Source organism: Dreissena polymorpha, chromosome 13, assembly GCF_020536995.1.
Source record: "Dreissena polymorpha isolate Duluth1 chromosome 13, UMN_Dpol_1.0, whole genome shotgun sequence".
Classification (NCBI taxonomy): Eukaryota; Metazoa; Mollusca; class Bivalvia; order Myida; family Dreissenidae; genus Dreissena; species Dreissena polymorpha.
Window position 1 is genome coordinate 64928396 of NC_068367.1, and position 14409 is coordinate 64942804.

General features: G+C 35.4%; 2 protein-coding genes across 7 annotated transcripts in view; one reads left to right on the top strand and one right to left on the bottom strand.

The window, feature by feature from the left end:
* The window catches only part of LOC127855260 (transcription factor atf-2-like), a 132764-nt gene that overhangs the window by 37971 nt on the left and 80384 nt on the right, over nt 1-14409 (bottom strand). The gene's annotated exons all lie outside the window — the stretch shown is intronic.
* Nucleotides 1-14409, top strand: part of LOC127855281 (glutathione peroxidase-like) — a 33769-nt gene that overhangs the window by 5480 nt on the left and 13880 nt on the right. For all 6 annotated transcript variants that reach the window (XM_052390743.1, XM_052390744.1, XM_052390742.1 and 3 more), the window contains exons 2-3: nt 10057-10148; nt 12547-12694. In XM_052390743.1, the coding sequence (XP_052246703.1) occupies nt 10057-10148; nt 12547-12694 (240 nt within the window). The remainder of the gene's footprint in view (nt 1-10056; nt 10149-12546; nt 12695-14409) is intronic.

The window sequence follows — 14409 nt, forward strand, 5'->3', positions numbered from 1 at the left end:
ATGTGATATGCCAGCGTTGGGGGCATGCCACACACTTTATCCATTTGTCTATGTCGCCTTCATCAGACCCACAGCCGGGACAAGATCTTTCTTCATCTATGTCATGTTCTGTGTCAGCCAGTCGTGGTGTCTCGTTCATATCAGATTCCATGTCATGTTCTGTGTCAGCCAGTCGTGATGTCTCGTTCATATCAGATTCCATGTCATGTTCTGTGTCAGCCAGTCGTGGTGTCTCGTTCATATCAGATTCCGAGGACTCGGAGGACGACTCTCTCCTTTTCTGCTTTGCCTCTTTAAGTGCAGCCTTCAGTAACCGTTCTTCCTCTCGCTTTTTCTTTGCCTCTTCTCTTCGTGCTTTCTTCTTATCTTTTTCTTCGAGCTTTTGTTTCCTCTTTTTCGTTCTCAAAAGTTGTCTTTGTTTCTTAGCATCTTCGTCGTTCTTCTTTTTGTCTTCTCTTTCTTTTAATAACTTGAGGGCCTCTTTTCCGGACGATGACTTTGCCGTTTGGTACCGGTAACTGCTTTCTCATGGTGCTTGGTTTCTTTCTGATTACTTCTGGAACCTTCAGTAGTTTGAAAGCACGCAACACAGACTCATCTCGTGTCTGTGTGACGTATGTCGCTTTTCTTTTGTCTGACAGACCAACATTTGCGGATTCGTTCCCCCCATCTCTTCCATCTGTATAACCAATCTCCATCATTGGTTCTGTGTTAATTTCCGTTTCAGGGTTCTCTTGCGTTGGCCTACCTTGAATTTCTTTCTCTTTCTCACCAGTGTTTGCTGGTTTGACCATTTCATTTTTCTGTGTCACCTGGGCAGGACTGCTTTCAATTTCACCATCAACCTCACAAATTATAGCCTTTGATGGATCAAGTTTTGTCATATCGATGTTTTTTGGGTCGAATGGAAATATTCCGCATTTTAAAAAGCCAAGGACAGCATTTTCCAACTTGGAGCCTCTTTCCCATGCCTTTCGGAAGACGCCGGGGAACTGTTTCTTTGTCAATGCTTGCCCTAGATTGGCTAGTTGCCAAGCCTTGACCTCCTTCCACACAGCTTATATGGGTGAGAAAAACCCAACATCACATGGCTTGAGGATGTGTGTGGCGTACTCGAGAAGACAATACAGAATAATGTCGTTGCTAAAGCAGTAGTGAGTGGCAGCAAGCGACTTGTGGGTAGAATGCCTGTTGACCAGCAGCAAAACATAGCCTCGCACTGCACCATAGATACTGCAGCTGCAACTTTACTTGGCGAATAAGTCTGGTCTACTACTTCGACACTCCTGCTTGATTAGACATGACTCAGACTGAAAAAAAATAGTTAATTAGTTATATTACCGGTATGCGCTATGTCGAATTTACGGTCCAAATGATTTTTGTTACCCTAACTTCGACACCCCTGCATTTGCCACCTAAAAGGTCACAGCTAAAAAGAACTGTTTAAAAATATGATCTTCCATGTTTGTTTTTTTTTGTTTTCACTACAAATTACAACGTATTCCCTTAAAAAAAAGAAAAGGGACTTACCCTTGGTTGCTGCGTGTCTTACAGCTTTGAATAACAGGGCTTGACACTAACTTTTTTTACCTACTGACCCAAAGGACCACCAGCTTTCAGACATTACTGGTCCTCCAAGATTTCAAGTGGTCCGACAATTTGTATGTTATTTTACCTAAATTTCAACTTACTTTCCGGACTATACACAATGTATTGTGCATTTATAAAAAGAAATCTATACTGTATTAATTTAATATTCATTGTACACATGGTACAATAACATAACTCTGGCACATAGGCTAAACACTATTTCATTCAACCAGAAAACAACTTGTTTCATAATGTGACAATGTCGAGACTAACATTAGTAGAGAGGTTAACACGGGTATAAGCAGAGAGAATGCAGAGATCTACAAGAATGTTATTCTTACTAGAACTTACATGATATAGAAAATTAAAACTGCATTAAGATATTTGATGTCATTAATGATTTTAATTTTGTATTGCTGTATTAATACCTTGTATATTTTTGTAATTTGTCAAAATACTTATTGCAGACTGGATTTCATTCCAGATATCTGCAAGGCTGATGTTTTTCACCTGAATTGACTCTGAAACCTGAGATTATGCTGAGACAATGTCCATGAGTGCATGTAACCAGAATTTTACATATGAATCCTGTAAAAATTTAAGGAAATTCCACATCGCCAAAACTTGTAATCTTGTAAATACGCACGTGTACTCTCCGCAATATCAAAACATTATTCGGCGCCCTCCAGTGTTAATTCGCACGGTAAACAAAGTACATTCTGATGGTACTAAGATTGATAAAATGAAGATTATTGCTGCTTTTTCAAAATAATAAATACCATTTTGTTCATTTCTCGATCCGAATGCTTCGAATTTTATGTTAATTTGTGTATCGATAACCGCAAAGTCTGGAGACATTTGAGGACATTCTCTGACAACATATTTTTGTCATCTGGGCATCTAGAAAAATTGGAATTTCCAGTATGTTACTTTTTTATCATGGTCTTGAGTCGGCCCATAACAATAATGATGACATTATCGGTTTATTATGAACATATAAAGTTGTTTTATTGGTGAAAACGGCTTTCCACCAGTATTTTAAAATAAGCTGGCCAGGATTTTTAACTGGTCTGACGGATCAACCAAATTTCTAGTTTCACTGGTCCTCCTAATTTTTTACTGACCCCGGGTCAACGGACCACCGTTAGTGTCGAGCCCTGAATAAGGGCCACATTCACGTGAAAACACAAAACAATCCGTGATATTTAACCTTAGCTTAAGGACAAAACAAACGCAAATTTTTTGGGTGAAATATTTTGATGATGTAAGAAATATATGAGGTGTTCAAAAATAAAATTAAATTGACTGGAACGCACAGCACTATGCTGATATAGATAAAAGATGTCAAAGCATGTCGAAATAACGGACATTTCGACATAAGGTGACTTTGCGATACAATGTATTTAAAAATTTTAGTGTATAATAAATAAATATTTTGTGGGATATAAAGGGAATCCCGGTCATCACATGAAGTTGTACAGTCCAATAATACTACATGTTTATTTTCTACGACCATTATTATAATATTTGTAATGGAATTGTTTTAGAAAATTATAGAATGCTTTTCTTGCTGTAATTTTATTTTGTAACAAGAAACCGATAGTGATTATAAATTATATGAATGACTTTGTGTGTGTATTCCAATACAAATGACTATAGGATATTTACTTGATTTTGTTCTTGGTCTTGATAAATTTTTGTCTGAAATTGTCAACACTAGATAAAGTTGGAGAACCAATAGTGATCGTCACAAAGCATCAAATTCATCAATTTGTAAGCAATTGCAAACCAAGAAATAATAAAAGTAGTCCATATAAACGTACTCCCAGAGCCTTTGATGATTTTTGCTATGGCGGCTCTCAGCAACCCTTTGGGTTATAAAGCCGAGAGTTGACTTATTGCAACTACATGTATAATAAAAGAAGGCAAATAATCTTTCCATTGATGTATACAAAAGATTACAATCAATACCATCCCCCCCCCCCCCCCCCCCGCCCCCTAAAAAATAAAAATAAAAAAAATAAATGAAATAATAATACTTAAAAAAAAAAGAATAATTAAACAATTGTTTGTAAGCGTCTTTTTGAACACACCAGAGATCTATCTTTAAATATAATATTGATCCTGACACTAACAAGCATAAAATTCATGGCCTGATTTTCATATCAGTAGTATAAAATGATTTCTTTTTAACTTAGAAATATAACAGATGTTTGTTTACAAGTAAACAAATTTAATGGAGTGTTATAACTGACCAGACAGAAACCCCTGGCTTACTGTACTTTTTTGTATAATGATTTTATTATCACAATTTACCCACTAGGGAAAAGAACTGGTACCAGCCCAATTGGGAAAAATGTGCTCAAAAATCCTTAAAATTGGGAACATTTGCAACGTGAAGTCTTTATATTGGGAACTGGTGTATTTGATTTTTTGTTTGCTTCTAAATACTTTAAAATTGATAACTAATTAAGTGTTGCTAAGTTGTCAAGATTATATTTACTTAGGTTCAAGCTATAGAGCTTCGTAGGGAAGCTAACCAAATATTGCATTTTATTTAAAAAAAAATAATTGAACCTTCAATGGGGAATTGTTTTGTCAGCAATTGGGAAGTTTTTAGTTTTTTCCTTATTGGGAATGGGAAAGTGACATTTTCGATACTTTATAAAGAACGAAAAAATCGCTGATAAGATTTTAATTTAACAGTCTTATAGACAAGGTTTGATAGGAATACGTCAACTTTCAGTCTTATTGCGAGAACTTTAACACCTAGTCGAAATTGCATTGTTTCTCATTAGTGACACTTTACTTAAATGGTTATCATACATTTTCATTGGTAAGTTAATCTTATATTTCCCAAATCTTGAAGTAATTTAAATTATTACCTATAGATAATTACACTAAAATAGAACTTTGCAGTGTGTTCTTGGTTTTAGTTTTATTGTTAAATAATTGTGTGATGATAGATCTAATTGCTTCAATTTGGAAAGTCAAAATTGTCTTTGTATCAAGAGAAATCATAATGTTACAATGTAAGTTGATTTTACTTGATTATTTCGTATTTCATTTATTTAATAGTTTGATACAACCTTAAAATTGTTTGAACAAAAATAGAGAAACATCATTTATCCTTAGTGACAGGCCTATTTACAATGTAAGGATGGCACTCTTAAAATTCTGACTTGTTCATATCTTTCCTTTAATTTTTTCCAGTCATTATTTTGCTAGGAAAACTTACTTTTTGTAATAATCTTTATTATATTTATTAAACACATCTTTTTATTGACTAATAAACTCAAACATACTGTTAAACTTAAATAGTGAACATCTTCACAAGTACCAGTATTATCCGGTGATCAATTGTTGCTAATTTTTTACCAAAATGTACAATGTATTATAAACTAAATATAAAATTCATTAGTTTTTAAACAAAAATGTGTCAATGTGACGGAATTTCTAAACTAGCATGAAACACCAAAATTTTTAACAGAAATATATAATATATTAAAAAATATGAGGATGGCGTAACCTATACAAATGGATAAAGACAACAATATAGGAAAGGAGGATGTAAAAACTAAAATGTTTGTTTCGTAGTGCAAAGTCACCTAATTTACAAAGTGAAAATTTTGCAACCAGCCTAAAACCAGAACAGCCTGCAAGTAATTATTCAGGTTTTATGCTGTTTGCTGCTCATCAGTAACTAAGGGTTTGAAATGAAGCCTTTATTTCTTTAAAACTTGAATTTAGTAAGAAAGATATTTAATTAAATGTAACTTTCCAAGGGACTAGAAATGGGTCAAAATACTAAGTGGTAAAGGGTTAAGCTAGCCTTTTTGATTAACCCTGTAATTGACCTGTCATTTAGAATGTGTTCAAGTAATCGTGCGCAACAAGACCACAGCTTATAAAGATATGTGTCTTGTTCTGAGAAAACTGGGCTTATTCATGTGCGTAAAGTGTCGTCCCAGATTAGCCTGTGCAGTCTGCACAGGCTTACCTGTGCAGTCCGCACAGGCTTATCAGGGACGACACTTTCCGCCTAAACTTGATTTGCTGTAAGGAGGGACTTTCTTGAAACTAAAAATACCATCAAAGTGGAAAGTGTTGTCCCTGATTAGCCTGTGCGGACTGCACAGGCTAATCTGGGACGACACTTTACGCACATGCATTATGACCAGCTTTCACAGAACATGACACATATGATCGAAATTTAATGCTTAACAGAGTAGCAATAACATTCTGTTTGATATTCAGAAACCTGATACTGCATGTGCAACATTGTGTTTGATATTCAGAGACATGATACTTGCATGTGCATATATAATGAGGATTTGCCCAATCCTAATGAATGCAAACATTATACTGGTATTTTGTTACAATTTTACTGTTTACAATTTTGACAATGATGTCATTAACTTCAAAATGTTAATATACGCTGTCCAATTCTTTCAAAGAAGCTTGAATAATGTACATGTAAGAAAATATTAGAAATAATTTAATGACTCGCTAATGTTTCAACTTTGTAATCAATTCAGACTTTGTTCATCATCAAGGACCTATAACTCTGGTGTTTTTTTTTATAAGCTCACCTGATTGCTCAGGTGAGCTTTTCTGACCGGTCTTTGTCCGTCGTCCGTCCGTCCGTTAACATTTGCTCGTAAACACTCTAGAGGCCACATTTGTTGTCCCATCTTCATGAAACTTGGTCAGAAGCTTTGTCCCAATGAAATCTCGGCCGAGTTTGAAACTGGGTTATACCGGGTCAAAAACTAGGTCACTAGGTCAAAAAAAAGAAAAACCTTGTAAACACTGTAGAAGTCACATTTCATGCCCAATCTTCATGTTACTTTGTCAAAATGTTTGTCTTAATGATATCTTGGTTGAGTTCAAAACTGGTTCCAATCCGTTGAAAAACATGGCCGCCAGTGGGCGGGGAAGTTTTCCTTATTTTGCTATAGAGAAACCTTGTAAACACTGTTTCACAATTTTTGCCCAATCATCATGAAAGGTGGTCAAAACATTGATTTAATTGATATCTCGGACGAGTTTGAAAATGGTCCATATCGGTGAAAAAACATGGCCGCCAGTTGGCAGGGCATTTTTCTCTATATGTTTATAATGAAAACATGACTGTGAACACTCTAGAAGTCACATTTTTGGCCCAATTTTCATGAAATTTGGTCAGAACATTTGTTTCCTTGATATGAGAGTTGAGTTCGAAAATGGTTCCGATTAGTTCAATAACATATATTGGCTGCCAGGGGGGGGCAGTTCTCCTTATTTGGCTATAGAGAAACCTTGTAAACACTCTAAAAGTCACAATATTTTGCCCAATCATCATAAAAGTTGGTCAAAACATTGGTTTTATTGGTATCTCGGACGAGTTCAAAAATGGTCCAGATCGGTGAAAAAACATGGCCACCAGTGGGCGGGGCATTTTTCTCTATATGTATATAGTGAAAACATGTGAACACTCTAGATGTCACATTTTTGGCCCAATTTTCATGAAATTTGGTCGGAACATTTGTTTTCTTGATATGAGAGTTGAGTTTGAAAATGGTTCCGGTCAGTTGAATAACATGGCTGCCGGGGGGGGGGGGCAGTTTTCCTTATTTGGCTATAGAGAAACCTTGTAAACACTCTAGATGTCACAATTTTTGCCCAATCATCATGAAAGGTGGTCAAAACATTGATTTAATTGATATCTCAGACGAGTTCGAAGATGGTCCAGATCGGTGAAAAAACATGGCTGTCAGTGGGCGGGGCATTTTTCTGTATATGTATATAGTGAAAACATGTGAACACTCTAGAAGTCACATTTTGGCCCAATTTTCATGAAATTTGGTCAGAAAATATTTTTTTCTTTGACATGAGAGTGAAGTTTGAAAATGGTTCCGGTCAGTTGAATAAAATGGTCGGCGGGGGGGGGGGGGGGGGCAGTTTTCTTATACATATATTTACATAAAAGCTTGTGAACACTCTAGAAGTCACATTTTTTGCCCAATAATCATGAAACTTGGTGAAAAGATTGATTTTATATATACACTGCAACTCCAAAATATCGCGGTTGATAGGGTCCAAAGATCGCGACCGTGATATATCCGGAGAGCGATATAAATTGTAAGGTTATGTATGCATGTATATGTATGCATTAGCATCTTTATGCAATCTAAAAACACGCTATTTACGTACCTTATTCAATTATGTGTTATATCCATATGTTATTCATTGGTATAACACAAAACATTATTCCTTGTGAGTATTTTCAACTGCATATAATTAAATTTGTAATCCAAAAAACATTGCTGAGTTGTATTGTTCAAGAAAGCATGCACAAATTAGACCCATGTACAAAATGACGTCATTCATTCTCATGAAAAGCATGGGTTTTAATAGAAGTGCATTTTGACAAACTGAGGGATCTTTACCTCTAAATTTAAAGCAAGTAGTTTACACTGTATCTAACGCACACAGATTGTTGAGATAGGTCAGTATTGACTTGGGACATTTACAGTTATAATTGTGTACACCTTCATGTGTGCACTGGTGAGTTTCGGCAGTTCAAAGCAAATTCAATACAGAATGGTAACACCCTAAATGACCTGTGATGTTCGACAAGAGGGGCTATTGTTTATCGCAGTACACAGGTGTTAAAGTGATGTACAATGTAAGCAAACAATCATTTTATTTGGGGATTATGCTCGTCAGATTTTTGGGAGCCATAGCCGATTCGCGATAAATTAGACAACGCGGTATAACGGACCATGATATATTGGAGTTGCAGTGTATCACATAATTCATGCCATAATTATTGCCCTCAGATTGTCCAAATTTTCATTATATTATACAAAATCCTTGTAAACACTCTAGAGGTCACAATTTTGTTTCAGATTTTATGAATCTTGGTCATAATATTTATTTTTGCAAGCAAAGTTTGATGTTTGGTAAGGGGGGTCAACTCAAAATATAGGTCACCAGGTAAAATCTTACAAAAAACAAAAATCACTCCATATGCCAGAGCTTTGGTTCCATAATGATGAAACTTGACCAGGATGTTTGTCTGGACAATATCTAGGTCAAGTTTGACATTTGGCAAAGATTGAATGAACCGACTCCTCTCAGGTGAGCGAACAAGGGCCATCTTGGCCCTCTTGTAATAATAAAACCAATAAGAAAATTATGTATATTTTTATTACTTATATACTTGTTATGATTTTTTTATTGTGACACTTAAAGAAGAAAGTGAAATGTCAGTTTTTTCAGCTTTTTAGGAAGATAGACCATGGCTTTGAAATTGGGATTTTATCGGCATTTTCAAGAAATTGGGAAAATAAATTGGGATTTAAAACTACAATCGTCATGAAAGAGTGCAACATCTTTAATCACAAACACCACAAACAGGATTTGTACTTGTAGACGATGTTTGTTAATTTAATGATGCTTGCTTAAACAAAAAAATCAACAGTTTTTCGTTTGGCCAGGTTTTTACTAAGGCATCTTTTTCACGTAATATTTTGAATTGTGTTATGTCTTTGTTTTCTATTCAGCCGAATCACATAACGCTTGAATTTCATCGAAAATGTAATAAGCCCTTTAACAACACGGAAAATATCGGGCACACGAATAATGCCGCCGTTATCCAAAGCGAGGTATAGTCTTAAACTAGTATGAGACTGGATCGGACTACGCTTTGTTAAAAAGCGAAACAGCCGATGTCATGAGCGTTTTTTTCCCCGATTGGGAATTTGTGAGTAAATTTTGGGAAAAAAGTATACTTTTTGCGATTGGGAATATTGTCGAATTTCAGCTATAAAATAGGGCCTAAAAAAACTGAACATGCAGTTTCTAGCCAACTATCATCGAAGACAAAGGCTAAATATTGAACATAAAATTGTATTTCCTGTGACTATTTACGTGTTGCGTGAAACAATCATGTCACTTGCTTACATTCCCAATGTTAGGTCATTGTCATGTTCCCAGTCTGCTTGTCTGTCAAAGAGTTATTAAATTGGCTCAATGGAGCCCAGCTGGTGACAAACATTTTTCCTTTGTTGTTCTAAAATTCTTTTTTTATTATAGTAAAACACTACAGATCTGTGGTTAAAATATAGCAATTTAAGGCATTTACATGACTGTACTTACATGTTAATATTTTTGTTAATCGTGAACAAGCCCCTTTTACCCTTACATAGACAAAATGCAGGATTGAGGCACCCATCAGTTTCATTGGTATTTTTGTTGTTTTAAATTATGACTACATTACCTTTTAGCATAATTGATCAATCAAGGGATGAAATGTGAAAAGATCAGTTTGAAGCATTTTTCAAATTTGCTCTAGTTTCAATTTGGTAGTTTCTGTTTGGCTGTGTACTTAATTTTATCAGGAAAAGCTTTTTTTGACATTGAGGTCTTGCATTTGTTAACATTTTTTTAACACACACCATTTGTTTGTTTCATTTTCAGGCATCTGGTGCGGAGGCAAAAAACGCTTCCAGTATTTACGAGTTTTCTGCAAAAGATATTGATGGGAACGAGGTTTCTCTTGAAAAATACAGGTAAGAAGTGGTGGATGCATCCAATTGATTAAATTTCTGGCTTATACCTTTTGATGATTGGCGCATGTCAGCAATTAAAATTGCTATGTTGATGATAAGTGTCAAATAATACTTGTTAATGCAGATTCTGTCAGTTGTTACTGGGTATTTATTAACTATCAAAACTAATCATTTATTTCATTAATTATGCTCCCCCAAAAAATTTAGGGTCGTCTGTCCGTCCGTGTGTCCGTCCGTGCACAATTTTTGTCTGGGCTATTCTCAGCAATTAATGACCGGAATTCAATGAAACTTTATGGGAAGCTTCACTACCAAGAGGAGAAGTGCATATTATCAGCCGGTTTTGGTCGGATGATTTTTCACAGAGTTATGGCCCTTTGAAATTTTCCATTAACTATACATATAGGGCAATTCTTGTCCGGGCTATTTCTCAGCAACTAATGACCGGAATTCAATGAAACTTTATGGGAATCTTCACTACCAAGAGATATGCATATAATCAGCAGGTTCTGGTCGGATGATTTTTCACAGAGTTATGGCCCTTTGAAATTTTCTATAAAAAAAAAATTGTTCCCCCAAACTACTGTGCCCTCAAGATGTTTCTTTTTATTTGAATATATAGTTCAATATTGTGACAAAAAAAACTTAGGGGAGCATCACCCTTCTCCGACGGTTTCTTGTTAATTTATAATAAATGCATATGTTTTGACATGAGTTTTTTTTTACAGTTGAACCTGAAACAGAAATGTTTGTTCATGATCGTATGAAAAACTGGAAACATTTGCAAAACAATTCTTCTGTTACTCAACTGACCTATCACTTAAATGGGCATTGATAATTCTTAAAATTATAAGAACATGTTTGCAGGGCTTTTCTTGGCTGATTTTAATGGAGTTATTCGTATTTATTCCCGATCTCAAAAAGTCATAGTTTTCCCCAATGCAGTCCCAAAATTGATTGTTTGACTTTCAGACTATTGGCTTGGAAACAGAGCTGTCGAGTATAGCAATAAAAAGTTTGAATTTATTATATCCATCTAATTGATATCATTTATGTTCATAATTTTTTATTTTTTTAGTTAAATTATCACAATTATTAACAAAGTATAAATCAATCTATTAAACTTGATAGTTTGCACTAAATTGACGCTTATATTCCCATGTTTACGGGCATTGATCGTATTCTCTATTGATGAGAAAAAGCCTTATACATGTAGATGTCTAACCAGGAAAATGATGCTGTGAGATACTTATTCTGATGCCTTTCTGTGATGTAAGTCTAATTAATGATCTGGGAAAATCAATGGTATTAGGTAAAATTTGCGACATTGTTGAGACTTTAAATGAGATGTTTCTGTTGAAATTAAATTAATATGTGGCCGTAGGAAGTGGAAGCCCTGTACCACCTTTTGTTTACTGGGCCATGTATGTTAAATGGTGAGTCCCTTATGTCAAATTTGCTTAAGGAGTCATGCTTGCTTAATTGTTTACCCATTTATGCCTAGTGGACTCTCCCATCCTACTAAATTCGATCAATTTATTTCCAAAACTAGGGATGTCTAGTATATTTATTTCTTTATTAAGAATATTTCTTACAGAAATTCCTTTAAGCAAACAGCGCAGACCCTGATGAGACGCCGCATCATTTGGTGTCTCATCTGGTTCTACACTGTTTGCCAAGGCCTTTTTTCTAGACTCTAGGCATAAATTAATGGGTTAATGTCACGGGTTTGCTTTAGAAGCAATTCATGTTTAATGGTGAACATCACATCTTTGCCTCAGGTTCAAGCATCTAAGATTCTTTAATGGTGCTTTTCTCGTCTTTGTTTCAGTGATCATTTATGTTTAAGTGTGAATGTCTTATCATTACTTCCAAGGTCATGCAAGGTCATTTAATAGTGAAATTGAGTGTCTTCTAATTTTTAATAGTGAAATTGAGTGTCTTCTAATTTTTTTAGTGGCCATTTATATTGAAATTTGAACATCACATCTTTTTTCGAAGGACTATGTATCTTTATGGTGACATTTTTTTTTCAACAATCATGATTGTATGTTTACTTTTGAACAGCACTTTAGGGGCCATGTTTGTTTTATTTTGAATATCAAATTTTCACTTTAGCGGTTGTTTGTGTTAAATTTTGAATATCTTGCTTATTAAGGGGTCATGTATGTTAACCCTTTACCACATACATACGTATTTTGACGGGTTTGTAGTCCCTTAATAAAAGGCCTTTCTTACTAGATTCAAGTTTTTAAGGGCAATGGCTCCATTTCACATCCTGAGATACTGATGAGCAGCAAACAGCATAAAACCTGAACAGTCCGCGAGTTACATAGCTATTTTCATTTTGCTTCTTAGTGCGAAATGGTATATTGTGAAAATCACATCTTTACTTCAGGGGCCATGTATGTTTAATCGTGAACGTGGCATGTAAGTGAGGTATGACGGACTCCAACTACACTCAGCTAGCTAAACTGCACGCCAAGTATGCTGAGGAAAAGGGTCTGAGGATCTTGGTCTTTCCTTGTAACCAATTTGGGGGACAGGTAATATATTTTACTACTTGACAAGAGTTGAAGCATTTATAGATTTGTGTGAGATTGATTATATATATATATAATAAATAATTATCAAATAATACTCATAGCATAATACATAAAGCTATATATATATATAATATATATTTTGAGATGTGCTCCATGTAAGGCGGTTAAATGCATGTGCGTAAAGTGTCGTCCCAGATTACCCTGTGCAGTCCGCACAGGCTTATCAGGGACGACACTTTCCGCCTAACCTAGATTTTTGCTAAGAAGAGACTTTCTTGAAACAAAAAATATTGTGAAAGCAGAAAGTGTCGTCCCTGACTTACCTGTGCGGACTGCACAGGCTAATCTTGGACAACACTTTATGCACATGCATTAAAACCCTTTTTCACATAGCACAGCCCATAATATATATTGTTTGTTTGTTTTTCTCTGTGATACTGACACATGTAATGTGATCACTGGAATGGAAGACTATTCATATACCTTCATTGTCACAAGCAAAAGTCATTAGTGGTTCTGCCTAGAATGCCTAGATAATCATGATTGTAAATTACGCCAATCAACAGTTGGTCTATCTTTATTTGAATGCATACATATAGCTTGTTTCTGAATATTTTTAATCCCTAAAAATATGTGCTAAAATTATGTTTATTAAACATTAACTTTTGCATGTAAAATGTTATAGTTAAAAAACTAAACAACAAAGACTTACTCATTTTTTTGTTGCTGTTTATTTATCTTATAATTGTTTTTAGCTCACCTGATAGCTCAGGTGAGCTTTTGTGACCGGTCTTTGTCTGTCGTATGTCCGTCCGTCCCTAAACATTTGCTCGTAAACACTCTAGAGGCCACATTTGTTTTCCCATCTTCATGAAACTAGTTCAGAAGCTTTGTCCCAATGAAATCTCGGCCGAGTTCGAAACTGGGTAATGCCGGGTCAAAAACTAGGTCACTAGGTCAAAAAAAAGAAAAAAATTGTAAACACTGTGGAAGTCACATTTCATGCCCAATCTTCATGTTACTTTGTCAAAATGTTTGTCTTAATGATATCTTGGTTGAGTTCAAAAGTGGTTCCGATCCGTTGAAAAACATGGCCGCCAGTGGGCAGGGCAGTTTTCCTTATTTGGCTTTAGAGAAACCTTGTAAACACTCTAGAAGTCACAATTTTTGCCCAATCATCATGAGCGTTGGTAAAAACATTGGTTCAATTGATGTCTCGGACGAGTTCGAAAATGGTCAAGATCGGTGAAAAAATATGGCCGCCAGTGGGCGGGGCATTTTTCTCTATATGTTTATAGTGGCAGTTTTCCCTATTTGGCTATAGAGAAACCTTGTAAACACTCTAGAAGTCACAATTTTTGGCCAATCATCATGAAAGATGGTCAAAACACTGGTTTTATTGATATCTCGAAAGAGTTTGAAAATGGTCGGGATCGGTGAAAAAACATGGTCGCCAGTGGGCGGGGCATTTTTCTCTATATGTATATAGTGAAAACATGTGAACACAGTAGAAGTCACATTTTTGGTCCAATTTTCATGAAATTTGGTCAAAACATTTGTTTCCTTGATACGAGAGTTGAGTTCAAATATGGTTCCGGTCAGTTGAATAACACGGCTGCTGGGAGGGGGGCAGTTTTCTCATTATGCCCCCCCCCCCCTTACGAAGAAGAGGGGGTATATTGTTTTGCTCATGTCGGTCCGTCCGTCCACCAGAT